Genomic DNA, 14,482 nt, shown 5'->3' on the forward strand with positions numbered 1-14,482 from the left:
TGGTAAGTTAGAGAAGCTGACCTGTGTGGTGACTTCTGGGCACAAGCTCTGAGTGGTGAGGACATGGGCTCCTGCAGCCCACAGAAGCATGGTATACATGCTTAGCAGGAAGCCTATGCTTATCCTTTCCTAGCTGGCACTGCTGCGGGCTGCCTCCTCCCCTCCCATGTTCCTCTGCTCTTTTAAGGCTTTGTAGTGAAAGAGTTTTCAAACTAACAGTCAAGAGAACCTTTGCACATGCAGTGTGCTGGACCTAGCCAGTGGCATAATCCCTCCTATATTTATTCACATGCTCTGACTCCCCAAAAAGTTCTTGGCAGACTATTTCTTCTAGAGCTACATACTGCTAATAAACTTTGAATTGCATGGAATTATAATCAGCTTTCCAAGAGAAACTTGTTTCTCCTGTTTCTCTTTTCCCAGTTGGTTTTTCAACCAATCTAAGCACTAGGAGACAGTTAACCTAATGGAATAGACTAGAATTCATAGTTTGTCACTGCTTTAGCATAAGTAAGCTTTTTCAGCAGTGTTTTTAAAAATATAGGACATGTATTTTTAGAATGGTAGGGGTAAGTGATTGATGGTTATGATTGTAGATCTTCAGCTGCTTTCTGTATTTGAAAGAATAGAGAGAGCGGTTTTAAAAGCTGATTGCTTAGTAGTCCCAGAATTGATCTTTCTTAACAGATAGGTAGTTACTGCATTAGTTATATATCAGGTTTCTGTATGCAGCTGGGTTTGGAGGTGCAGAGCTCGCCTTGAGGCACAAGGGCATGTGCTTTGGGTACTGTGCCTTCAGCAAGGGTCAAGATCATTTCTTGGTGTTCCTCAGAAACCCTGTATCCAGCGCAGAACAGTGGTACTAGGCAAACCTTTGAGAGGGCTTTGCTTTGGGACTCTGCTATAGAGGTTTCAGGTTGTCTTTGAAAGTATGTTCTAATTTTATAAAAAACTTTTTTCCCCCATTGTTCAGAAACTCAAGAAGTTCACCAGTAAGAAAGTCTCTAAGAGAAAAAAGCTTTGCTCTGGGCAATGAAGCTTATTTTAGCTGAGGAAATTTCAGTTTGCTACTTTGTAAAACTCTTAATTTGCGTTATTAAATCCCAACCTCAAATGAAATACAGTAATCCGCAAAGAAATGGCCTTGAAATTACTCTTCCAAACATGACTCCCTTCCCCCTTTTAATTGCTACAGTTCTGTGTGTTGATGTAGAGAAAATAACCTGATATTCTGTAATTATTGCCTTTGCTGTACTTAGGCTGTAGTAAAAACATGTGGATGCACTTTTTTCTGTCCTTTTGTTGTATTTAATGAAAGATAAGAGTCCCAAATAGGTAGTACAAAAATAGAAGGTGCTTTACCTGACCAGGGTGCATGGAATGTTGCGTTGTTTGAAGAGAATTTCTTCAGGAAGCAGGGAGATTTCCTTCTTCCCAAGTATTCCCAAGGCATGCCTCTCTGCAGTTGAAACTAGTCCTTGGGACACTGGATATTTGGGAACATCTAAATGCCTTGGATTAATTGGGGCCTTATTAACAAGTATAATTCAATTTAAAAATGTATTCCTTTCTGGTTTCCCAGAGTAGGTGACTTGAATATTTACTTAAGTGCTAGCAGTCATCCCAAAGGAATTTCTATCTTAATTTCTATCCTAATATCTTAATAAAAGACCCAGCATTGCCTGTACTCTATAAAAAGGGATCAGGATCTAGGAAAGCAATAATACATGCTTCAATCAAAGTAGTATTAGCCAAGTCATCCCTTGCTTGTTCAAAATGCTGAGTGGGTGCATGTCCTAACAACCAGGCCTATCCTTGGGTTTGGACCACAGCCCAAGAGCTGCCTCACATGTGACACAGCCTTGTGCAAGGGCTGTGCTTAGAACAAGGAGCAGGGCAATTCTACCTGAACTTTGGGCTGTTGGTTTAGGTTTTAGTTATGTCATGTTAATGCTTGCACTTTACTGGAACTTTTCCACCTATAATTAATGCCATTTCATCCCCTCTGATCCCTCCATCATCAGTAAGATTATGGGTAGGATAGAGGCGTCTCCAATTTTTAAATATTTCTTTATTTTGCTAAGAGCATTGGATAAGATGGTGAAAAAACCACAGTAATTCTCCATCTTCAAGTCTGCCTATGATGTAAGGGCTGCCCAGTGTTTTCAGTGATCCCCCAGACATGCCTGTAAATGACATAGGACTGAACATATTATATTTCTTAGGAAGCAAAAAAAGTAACGATATGCTATAGGTTGAAAAAGCAACCTGCTTTAAATACATGAGGTATTTATTAATATCTTATTAATGGTGGAAGAGAGCCTGTGCACAGTCAGTCTGTGTTGATGCTGCCAGGCACATTGAAATTGTAGTGCCTTGTTATTCCTGGCACACTTTAATAAGCAAAAAGCAGTCAAGGCAATTACATACAATTTATAGCAATATAATGAGTTTGGGGTCCCCCCCCCCCTCTCCTTTTGGGATCAGATTAACTGTTGAAACACTACAAATAGCCTAGAAATGTTCTGCAGGAGAAAAAAAATTAGATAGGGGTAGGAGTTTGCTATATATGAATAAAAGAAATACACATTTTCAAACTGGTACAATAAATGGTCTAGCTGGCAGCTATCCTTTGACTTATTTTATCTCCACAGAAGAAACATAACCTACTTGTGCAGATGAGATACAAACTGAGAAGAATGCTCTTATTATGACCACTGCTAATAGCTCTGATAACTTTCCCTCTCCCTTCTTTGTGTGTGTCTTTAATCATCTTGACTAGTGGAAGCACCACATAAATCACGTGAGGGCTCTGGCAGTTCGGAAATCAGTGTCCACCTTGATCTTTGAATATGGCTTCAATTTCGTTGTTGAATGGATTCTCCTTGCCAAGCACTTGAGGCCACTCATGTAGCACCCTCTGCCAGGTAATGCCTGTTCCAAGGGCTGCAGCAATCTGCAAATCACAAATGCTATCAATTTCTTGTGCCTCTGTAATACAGTGATTTCATGCCAGACCTTAGAAGACCCCAACATAAGGCAGACTGTCAAGTATAATAATGTAAGGGACTGTAACCTCTAACCAAAGGAAATACCCCATTCCAGCTTCTTGAGCAGGGCAAAATCCTTCTGAACAGTAAAAAAATATATCTGCAACTCCCTGACCTGTCATTTGTCTAATAATGATAGTCTGTCTCCAAACACTTTTAGATGTCTATGGTTTCTAGTCCATAAACTACTATATAAAAGCCCTGAAGTCTGATTTTTATTTTTTTTTTCTCCTGTGACATTTTGAAAGTATGTCAAAAGCATTGCCTGGGTTTAATGCATAAAACTTTTGCAAGTCCAAAGTAATTCATGCTCCCAAATGCCTTTGGTACTTCTAATAAATGTTCTCTGTGCTCTCCTGGGAAAAAAAACAGAGGTGTTGAGGAAAAAGAGGCCAAATTATTTATAGTTTCATAACTAACTGTGTCTGATGCTCTGAGTTTGTACCTGCCTACTGGGTTGTCTTCAGAGGTTTTTCCCATGAGACCCACAGAAACGGAAGAATCGTTTTTCTCCTCAGTCTCCCTCCAGCATTCACAGAGGTTTTTGCCCTAGAAGTTATGTACCAAAGAGAAATTTTATCTGCTATACTGCCAAGGTGAAAAACATCAGTGGCAGCAGAAAGGGACAGAGAGAAAAGCCTGGGGCTCCCTTATCCGAGTTTGTACACTCTTCTAAGGTATTTTTATTTTACTCCTGACCTGCAGCAATATTTGGTCTATATGGGAACTTTTTTTTCACCCCAAACTTTTCAATGCACTGATATTGATTACAGTTGTGAGGTTTACATAAGGCCTCTTTTTTTTTTTTTTTTTTTGAGGGCCAAGGTGGATTTATGAAATCAAACTATTTGAGTACTGTTGTTTTGGAGTCTGGAAGATACTGGAGTCTATGGGGAATTTTTATATGCTGCTTTTTAAATCCCGTGCTTTAAAAGAAGCTCTAATGATGAGCTGGAAGACAAAAATCTTTTCTTTAAAGGCTCATGTACAAAGAGTAACTTTTGTGGGGTGGAGGCTCTTAGACTCTGGTTGCTCAAAGTCTTGTTAAACTAATGAAGGGATTGGGGCAGGGAAGATGGATAGTGGAGATTTCTTCATTTGAGGGTTTTCTTCTGGTTGCAGTTTCTATTCTGACCAAACATTATTCTGGGACACCCTATGGCAGCCAGGGGGCTGAGACCCATCCCTGTCAGAGTGGTCCATTCTGGCATGGTAGTCACCAAACCTCCTTCACAAATTTCCCTAAGCCTTCCATTTTTTTATTTTTTTTTTTTTAGGGGTAGGTAGGGCTAGTTAATTGACTCATTGAGTGGGTGGTTTAAAAAACCCTACTGTCTTTGCATGGTACACCCTTTGTAAAGGTATCATTGGAGGTATGTTCTTACAGTGTTCAGACTAATGCTGAACTAATTTAAGATACATGCCTCAAATTTAAGGTATATGTGCTTAGACTGCCTGAACTGAATCAGGTTCTATGCACAGATAATTTCTTGATGTCTCGATGATTTCAATAATTAATTCTGGATGAGTAGTTTAGCACTCACACTTTAGTAGTTTAGAGAAGGGTTTTGTGACTCTGGAAATTGCTTTCTTACAGGTCTTTTTTAAATTTCAAAGTTCTTGTACTTTAAGATGTGGTATAATTTTTATAAGCTTTGCAATTACTTTTCTTGTTGTGAAGATGACAATCCCCAAGCAAGTTTTTAAAAGGAAGAATTATCCATTCCTCACAGAGCTTTGGGTGACTGCAACTGGGAGGTAGCTGTGGTTTTTCAGCAGCTTCTGTCTATCTGTTTTCCCCTTCTGCACCAAACAGGTGATAGGCATGATTCTCAGCAAGTGTAAACACCCAACTCATCTGATATGTGTCACTTCAGCTCTTCCTCTCTATTTCTGGCTGGAATGTGCTTTGCTATGTCTTAAGGAAGGAAAAGGGAAAAGCTAATCACACTCAAGCTGTGCTTTCCTGCATGTACATATACATTAAGAATCTTCCAAGTGTCTCAGGTTCCAGCTTGTGATGCTCAGGGCTTTCACATTCTCCCTGAAAACATCATAAAAACAAGAAATGAAGCGGTTTATACAGGATCCTGTTGAAATGCATGGCCCTGTCATCCAAACAAAGCAATCGACTATTCCAGAGGGAAGTGGTGTCCTTGAAGCCATCTGGCATTAACAAGGATCTGCCAGTGAAATTTTGTAGTAAGGAGGAGATGCTGAAGAAAATCCCTGGGCTCCCTCTATAGTCACTGGGAAAAAAAAGTCAGATTTTCTTCCAAGGACAACCAAGCCGGACTTTGGGCAATGGTGTCTCAAAAACAGCTTTAGAGGGAACTTGGGAGGACTGAATGAATCACTTTGCTTTTAGGTATTAAAAGTAAATAGTGTGAATTTCCTTCACCTCCAACCTGAGCTGTGTATTTTGGAAAAAAATTTATGGAGGCAAATCTTAGCTTTGAAACTTTACTGGAATGCAGTTATGCCAATTATGAGTGCTTTGTTTGCTCCCTCCTGTTTTGCAACTTAAAAAAAGTATCTAGGAAAACCCTTTTCCCACAAGAAATTTATAGGAAGGGAATGTGGTTCTAGGTCTAGCTCAACAAATCAGTACTTGGTGTTTATCCCATCTTTCATGATTTTTTCATGTAAAATATTGCCTGGAGTGGGCTAGTTTTTCCTGCCTGAGTGCCTAATGTAGCCTTTCTCCAATGCATGAAAAACTGCACTAGCTCTGATGGGACAGGGCAAGTGTGGCCTTTTTTCTCATCGTATTTTCCTTTCCCTTGCAAGGTATGCAAGCTTTAGTTAGAAAGGTTAAATTCCCTCCCACATCCCTCCAGAATATCTGGACCTCTGGACTCCTGAATATACATGTTGACACCTGCTTCTGCCATGTTTATACCAGCAGACTCCCTTTTTTTTTTTTTTTTTTTTTTTTTTTTTTTAAATTAGAGACACAGTGGACAAACAGCAGGTGAAATTCAGGGGCTGACATAACTTTAAATAAAACTTGTATGAGGAGGGAATTAATTGTTTATCATCGTAAGAGTACTCAAAAATAGCAGTCTCTACTTACACTTCCCCTTCTATTTATTAAGAGAGTTACTATTTTGGGGCAGAGTCTCAGTCCAATTAGTAGTATGTTGATAACAGACTTCTCTATGCCAACAGGAAAAGAAAAATGGATTTACAGTGGTGGATGTTTGGATAAGGCTAATGGATAAATCCTAGGAGGACAGTAACTCACTTGAAGTGAGGCATATCTACAGCTGGCACCTTGACTGTAAGGGAAAATGTACCTATAAAGCATTAATGTCATCCTAACAGCAGGAGGGAGAGATCATAACCACTGCAGGATGCCAGGTCCAGAGACAGTGAAATATGGCAGTGCTTGACTGCATCCTGTAGCTCAGCACTCTGGGGGCTGCAAGCATGTTTGCAGCTGCCCTTCAATGTCCTTTTTTAATTTTCTTGTGGCTTAGGAAGGATCCTGTTAAGATGAATATTTGCTGCCTTCAGCTCTGTGCTACCTTGCAGCTGCTGGTGGGATGCAGGATGTGGGCAGGAGGCTGGATGAAAAGCTGTGATATGACAAGCCTGGCTCCCACTGTGGCCTGGTGCTGTGGGCTATAAGAAACCTCAGGCTAGCCTTAGGCCAGGGAAAGAGAGGAAAATAATGCAAAGAAAATAATGCAAAAGTTTCCATTGCACTCCAGACTTCATACTGCAGTTTGCCCAGATGGCAGGGTTTGGAATGGAGTTTGTTTCATCACTGTTTTCACTCATTTAATTTGCCAGGTTTTCACTAATTGCTTCCTTGCAAAAGATCTGCAGCAAAAAACCAAGGCACACTTTCTCCACAACCCCAGGCTGTGAGTTCATACTTTTATGCAGGTGTCTCCTGGTACTTGTGTCAGACAGGAAGGAATTTCTTCCATGTAGGAGTTCATCTTCAAGCAGGAGAATATTGTAATTTGGCAAACAAGGCACTGTACAGCTCCGAGTGCCTAACATGGGTGTAAAAGACTGCACCTAAAGCATCTATTTTGCCTTTGCACTTCCCCCTGCAGGTCTCCTCTAGCTTAACTGACAGAACAGTCAGTGGAGAAGCTGCTGAAATGCTGCAATCCATCAGTGCTTCTAACTCACTCCCCTTGAAGTGCTTCTCCACTGACTGCTGATTGCTGACTGACTGATCTTTCCCAGCATGGAAAGCAGCATCACATTGGGTCATATGAAGTTGGGATTGTTGAAGTCAACACATACATAAACTCATAAAACTCATACATGGCCCATAAAATTCCCCCATGATTTTGAGCAGGGGAGCTACCAAGTGGCACTGCCAGTGGCTGGGCAGTGTCATGGGGTTTGTTTGCAAAGGAGACCTACTGCTGTCATGTGTTAGAAACACATGTTAGAAAACCTACAGATAGTGTGTAGAAAACAAACTGGCTTTCTTTGCAGCTGACTGCAGAACATGATCTTTCCATGTGTTTTATGGGGTTGGAAAAATAATTTGAAGTGAGCATGGTGGGCACCAGGCAACCTCACGCTAGATTATCAACCCCAAGCAAGAATTTACAGTGGAGCAGCTGCTTCTCCTTCCTTTTTGTTTATTTCTGTAATAAACTGACTGTAAACCTTCTCCTGCCACCTGTCCTGGAAGGCCAAGCGAGCATAAGCAATTTAAATGTATAACTTCAAAAAGAATCATTGTTCCAGACTGTGACAGACAAACCTTCAGCCTCGGAGGCTGCAGGGCAGGGACAGGGCTGGAGGGGGCTTGTCTGGTTTCTGCAGTGCTGCCTTAATGTCCTGATCCTGCAAAACTCCTATGGGTGTTTAGGCAGGCAGCTGGCCACCCTATGTGGCAAGGATCAGTTTTTGTGCACTAAGACCTGTTTGGCCACAATACTGATCAGTGAGGGAAAGAGGTAGAAGACCTTGCAGTCAAGAGTCAGAGCAGAGTGCAGCCATCAGAAGTGGAGATACCAGATTTATGGCTACAGCTGTCATTTAGGTTGGCCAAAGAAGGAACCCTGGCTTGTATCAGCAATAGTGTGGCCAGCAAGGCTAGGGCAGTGATTGTCTTCCTGTACTCAGCATTCATGAGGCTGCATGTCAAATCCAGTGGTCAGTTTTGGGCCCCTCTCAGCAAGAAAGACACTGAGGTGCTGGAGCTTGTCCAGAGAAGAGCAACAGAGCTGGGGAAGGGTTTGTAGCACAAGACTTATAGAGGAGCAGCTGAGGGAATAGAAGTTTTTTAGCCCAGAGGGAAGGAGAGGTTGTGATTAAGTGGGGGTTGGTTTATTCTCCCATGAAACAATTAATTTGACATAAGGAAATTGCCTCAAACTGCACTGTAGAGGGGTTAGATTGGATATTAGAAAAAAATATTTCAGGGAAAGGGTTGCCAAGCATTGGAACAGGCTGCCAAGGGACGTGGGTGCATTACTATCCCTGGAGGTATTTAACATGTGCTGCTTTGGGCCAGGGTTTACTAGTGGACCTGGCAGTGTTAGGTTAATGGTTGACCTTCATGATCTTAGAGGTCTTTCCAACCTAAATTATTCTATGACTCTCTCTCTCCTTTAAAATAGACAGATTCCCCAAACCTGCAACCCAGTGGCATGCAAGCTGGATGCCTGGGGCAGCAATAGGCACCAGAATCCCACATTCTCCCGCATCCCACATGCTTCCACGTCCCATCTGCTCCCACCCATCTTCTGGGGCCGGGTTTTTACCTGGCTGGGGTGGAAGCCATCAACTGATTCGATCAGCTGCCAGGGCTCACCTCCCATCTTGCGCCACTCCTCGGCCACTGCAAATGGCACAAGCCAGAGGCGTTTATCAGTGAGCATGGAGACGCCTGCCCAGAGATGTACCCCCTCCTCCTCAAAGCACTGCTGGTATTTTTAAGCACACGACAGCTCTGTGTGAAGATTATGATAATTCACATAAAGTTCAGAGCCAATGTCAGAGCCAGTGTACAATCCCCTCTCCTTGGGGCAGTATTTAAGCCTTTTTTTTTTCCTCTGTGATAGTTATGCAAGCAAGCACTTTGAACATAAATGATCCTAAAACAATTCAATTTCCCTCCCAACTAAGATGGATGCTGTAGCAAGTAAAGCTGTAAATTATTTAATACTGATTTAGTACTTTTGCATTTCCTGTCTTAGTTGCATCTTCAGCAGTGCAAAAGAAAAAAATAGAGATAAAGAAAACAGCATTTTTTGGAGAAAGAAATGGTAGCAGAATATTCACATAGGCTGAAGTCTGCATGAGCAGACTCTCATTTCTGGTTACTTATCTTCCAAGTGGTCTTTTTCAACTCCAACAAAATAATCTTTTGAATTACATAAACATGACTTTTAATGCAAATGATGCTGTGCTGTAAGCCCTGGAGCCATTAGAGAAGTAAAAAGCTTTCTGTCTTCAAAAGGGCTGCAGAGTGATCAAACATGAGATAGGCATTTACAGACTCTAAATTCAATAATTCCTTTCATAATGACAGATTAAGAATTCTTAATAGCATTATGCAAGCATCATGTCAGGAGGAAAATGTTCTCCATTCAAGCACCACAGCTTGATCTGGGCTTACCACTGGTTTTTGGACCCTGGCTATTGTGTCAAAAAGTGATGTCTGGGTCCCCATCCTAACTCTGTTTCACAGAGAGGTGATATTCCTGCTTTGACTACAGAAACCCACTTGTGATGCTTCAGGCAGTGCCCAAAGTAACCTGTTTCAAGACATGGGGCTTGTAGGTTTGTTTCAAATTTACAGTATGTTGGGCATAACACATATTTACCTTAGATTACACCATGCAATGCACATATAGATGCAGAGTGAATTTACCTAAACCCTTGTATATGATATTGTACGTGGAGTACAAGGTGTTTTACTTTGTAGACAGACTACTCTTCCAGTGCCAGAAATAGAAGAGGAGGAAGTAAGATACATAAAATTTGTATCAAGACAGGTCAATTTACACTACGATACCTGACCTCCAAAAATCCTAGAGCAGTCGAGCAAACACCCACCAGCTGAGTATGTCCAGAGTTTGTCTTAGGAATGCCTGTTGTCTTGGCTGGACTAGACTGGAGCTTGCACTCATCCATACCAAGGAAAAGGCATAACAAGCAATACCTGTCCCCCTCTTTATCGTACTGCTTCATAAAGGAACCACTAATTTCTTCAGTCAAGGTTAACATGTGAGCTTGAGTGTCCATCTAAATTTACTCAAATTTTACTCAGAGAAACCTGGGAGCTGCTATGTACATATATATGCCCCGGCCTGCCTGCAATCAAAGTCTTCAGTGTATAACCACTGCTAAATATTTGATGTCTGAAGAGTTTAGGGGAGGAATTGCCACTTGCTTCAGAAGGAAACCAGAAAAGTAGGTCAGCAGCCTTAGGTGGCTTTTGAGCACATTTGTGATCTGAGAGCTTTCCTGATGGCAAGCTCGAATCCTTGGCTCCAGGGCTGCATGAAATTTTGCAATGTGTCTTTCAAAGCTCATGTTTGTATATGCATGTGTGATTTTGTTTACTTCATTCATTTAATGTGATGTAATCAAGAACAGTAAATTATATTAAGATGTTTCCTTTTGTGAAAGCAAATAAATTAACTCAAGTTAGTAATTTAACTTATTAAAGTAATTTGCCTACCCAGCAGGCAGTTTATTCCAAATCCTAATGACTTGTTAAATATTAAGTAGCTGAGGCAAAATCTTCCAGGAGACTTAGACACCCTTGGAACTCTGTGCTACGAGAATGAACGAGAAGCCCACTTCTCTGACAGAAGCTTTTGGACAGAAACACTGCCTCTCCCATCCTCACTTCTTTACCTCCTCCTCTTCCATATGGTCTTCATGAGATCCAGAACCAACTTCCTGAATTGGGTCATATAGGATAAAATAAGTTTCTGAATTTTGATAGGATTTGGCTGCAAAAGTAGATTTTAAAAAATGTTAGGTGCCATGGCAGCTTCGAACTTTCAAAAACAGCCAAGCACTAATGGAGAGAAGCATTAGAGAAGTACACTTTAAAGTACTGACAGGGTGCTTCTGTCCCTTTGTGGCTTTGGATTTAGATGTCTGCATAGTGGGATTTAAAACAAAGTCCCCAGACAAAATTTTTCAATAAGGACCACATGGAACTGCCTCTCTATGTGAATATAACAACAAGAAAATGCAGATCAAGCTTTTTTCCCTAATTATTATACACTATTTTTTAAATTAAAACATTCAGGCTATCTGGGAGAGGCCCCCAAGGTGGTGAGGGCTGGAGCTCTTGCCACATGAACAGCAAAGGCTGAGGGACAAGGATGGTCCATTCTGGGGAAGAGCCTGTTGGAAGACAATGAGGATGGGGCCAGTCTCTTCACAGCAGTGCACACTGGGAGAAGGAGAGATGAGTTGTAACATGGGAGGTTCAGGCTGGATATAGAAATGAAAAGCTGTTTTCCTACTTTCCCATTACTGTCTAACTACTTGAAATATGTTGTCCAACTTAATCCCTCATGTCATGCTGATCCATTTTTAAAGAATAGCTTCTCCTTGTGATATATCCAAGCTCATGCTGGGTGTTGCCTCAAGTTGGACCCCTGTGCATCTTGCAAGGCAAGCAGAGCTGAGAGGGATTCAGGGACAGGTGTTGGTCCTCAGCCCCACAAGGACACTGTCTGCTCATGCTCATATGTAACAACAGAAGTTTCCTGGATGTTTTATTTCTAAGTGTCAGTTACAGAAGAAAGTGATTTAGGTAATGCACTTACTTAAGAAGGACAAGTTTTGTAAGCTCTTCAAGTCAAAAGTTACGCTAGTATGTAGGTGTTTAAAGTAACATAGGAAAGATGCCAGTTATTCCTAGGAGAGGTGCTTCTACTTTTGGGAACAGTGGGCTGTGTTACTGAGGCAGGAAAATGGCTGATGAAAAGATCTCCTTCCCAAGACACTGGTTAGCCCAGAAGAGGCAGCATGAAGCCCAGTCAGTGATGAAGTAAACTACATCTCATGAAGACCACTTTGACTACTGCAGGTGTGTATCTCCAGCCTAGATTACCTGCTATAAAAGCAATGTTCAAAAATAAAACCAAACCTTAAGGACCAATATGGTTTAAGATTTCTTTTTTTTCTTCATCAGCCTGAGAAGCTGCAGTGGACAAGCAGAAGGCCTGATCAGAGGCATGTCTGTTGTTCTTGTCACCTTGCTACCCAAGAGAAAGTGGCCATTGTGCTGTGCATCACTGGGGTTGTGGATGCTGGCAGCTGGGACTAGTGGGGAGGTGGTGGTTCCCAAGGTGGTGGTAGGATCTTGTCTCAGGAAAGGTGCCTGGTTACCCCAACCATGGAAGCCAGGAGAAGCTGGCATTAAGGATACCTCCTTGGCCACAGCCCCGACAGCAGGGTCACCTAGGCTGGCTGACCATACTTCTCCTGGTACAGAACCAAAATATGAGGAGCATATCAGCCGGCCAGAACTTGAGTAAATGCTTTGTGAGAAGGACAGGGTAAAAAACAACTTACTTTGTCTCAGTGGGAAATCCATGTAGAAAATATCAAAGTTGGCATATTTCTCAGATCTTGCTATTTCTTTCAGGACATTGGAAAGTTGTAATGCTCGCTGCAAAAATCAAATTATTTTATGACTGTTCATTGATATTCATGTTGCTTTGCAAGGATTCAGCTTTTTTCACTGGTGAGCAGGCAGGGATTTGAAAGCTAATGTTGCCCTTTCAGCTGGGGGACTGGAGGTGAAATGGGGCTCTTCATAAGAACATGGACTTGCATGAGCACCACCAACCATTGGGGTACCCAGTTCATCCTCTCAGGCTGCACTGAGGCTGCAGCTGACTTTATAAGTTTATTACAGCATATGCTTATTTCACTGGAGACTTCTTTTAGTAGTGTCCCTACACTTATATAAATAAGTTTCTCACTTTTGGAGCTCTTTCTTAAAGAAACTCAAAATTTCTACGAGAGAAATGTCCTTTTTTCTTATTATCATTGCCACTGCTAAGTTTGGAGTGATAATGCTTATCTATGCAGACCAAATTCTACTCTTACTTTCAGAAGAGTAAATTACTACCATTGAGCATCTGCCTAACTGATATATCCAGTGTAATATCTGCAGCCATAACAGAGATTGGGATCTCCTAAATATTTAAATTGTGCAGTTTGGATAATAACATGGACAATTAGTTTCAGACAGGGGCTCAGAATGATTAGTTCATACCCTGCAGACATATGTATTGTTCATGGACAGAAGTTACTTGTACTCTATGTTCTGTATTGTTGGTATGAATATATATAAACTGCAATCCTACAAAGGTTTAGGAATTTGCTTAATGGCCTTCTCCAAAGTTAAGAGGGACAGGGCATAAAATGAAATACGAATGTAAGCTTTGATGAAATTAAGGTCATATTTTGTTGTTTAGTGAATACAAACATTAATACAACCATACACAGAGATGACACCTTTGCAAATATTTTTTACTGGCTCCTTTTACATGGCTGCAGGGGATTGCTGGGATTAAAAATCAGCTTGTACCATACGAAAATAAGTGGCTAATATTATGTGTCATTCACTTCTACAGCCAGATTTTTAGGTGAGTTTTAAGACATCTCTTTTCTGTCTGTTCCCATTCCTGCAGTGAATCTGGATGCTCCCTGGTTATACCATCTGGTGATTAAATCCACAAAAATGTGTCTGAGGAAGATTAGCACAAATCCCAAATGAAAACAGGATAATGCTCTTGCTCTCAGGACCTGATCCCACAGCCAGAAAATCTATGTAGCTGGCTTGTCATACCAACAACTCACTTGATTCAAAAGCCTTTCCTTTCTTATCAGGCACATTTTCTTATATAAGAACATGAATCTGAACAGTTTTGTCTAGGGGAGATCACTTTTCTTGAGCATAAATTTGGGTAGCTGAAAGGTTGTAACAGTAATACCTTTACAAATCCCTTAACTTGAGCATGCTGCCTCCCAGAGCCTGAGAGACATTTGAAAGAATAAGCGTGGATGTTTCCACAACTTCTCCTTGCCTTTGGAAGAAAAAATTGTTCTGACGTCTTGCCTTTGAGGCAATTTGGCTTCTCTCCTTAGACACAGGGCAGAGTGTCTGAGCACTGGGGTGATCGCATTGCAGTCCCATTGAGACTTACCTCTGAGGTCAGATTCCTAAGGGTCTCATTGGGTGTCAGCCAGCCGCTGCAGGGGCTCACCTGGACAGGCATGAGGAGAGGACCTTTAGCTGAGGACCAAGATGAAAGGGGGGCTTCTAAGCTACACCTGCAGACCATACCTGGAGGCAGTCGAGGAAAGAGTAGAGTTGACTGTATGTGACATCCTTGTTGAGTTGTCCTGCAAAACACAGAGCCAAATATCATGTGCCCCATGGCCAAACATGACCTCATTCTGCACGT

The 14,482-nt window shown here is 41.6% G+C and overlaps 1 protein-coding gene across 1 annotated transcript in view; it reads right to left on the reverse strand.

Annotated features, from left to right (window-relative positions):
• Positions 1-2,827: 2,827 nt before the first annotated feature.
• Positions 2,828-14,482, reverse strand: part of AOAH (acyloxyacyl hydrolase) — a 74,457-nt gene continuing 62,802 nt past the window's right edge. Inside the window, 5 exon segments of the mRNA XM_062497296.1 lie at positions 2,828-2,956; positions 8,795-8,871; positions 12,579-12,675; positions 14,222-14,281; positions 14,362-14,420. Of these exon segments, the coding sequence (XP_062353280.1) occupies positions 2,828-2,956; positions 8,795-8,871; positions 12,579-12,675; positions 14,222-14,281; positions 14,362-14,420 (422 nt within the window).

The sequence above is a fragment of the Cinclus cinclus genome, chromosome 1 (genome assembly GCF_963662255.1).
Source record: "Cinclus cinclus chromosome 1, bCinCin1.1, whole genome shotgun sequence".
Lineage (NCBI taxonomy): Eukaryota > Metazoa > Chordata > Aves > Passeriformes > Cinclidae > Cinclus > Cinclus cinclus.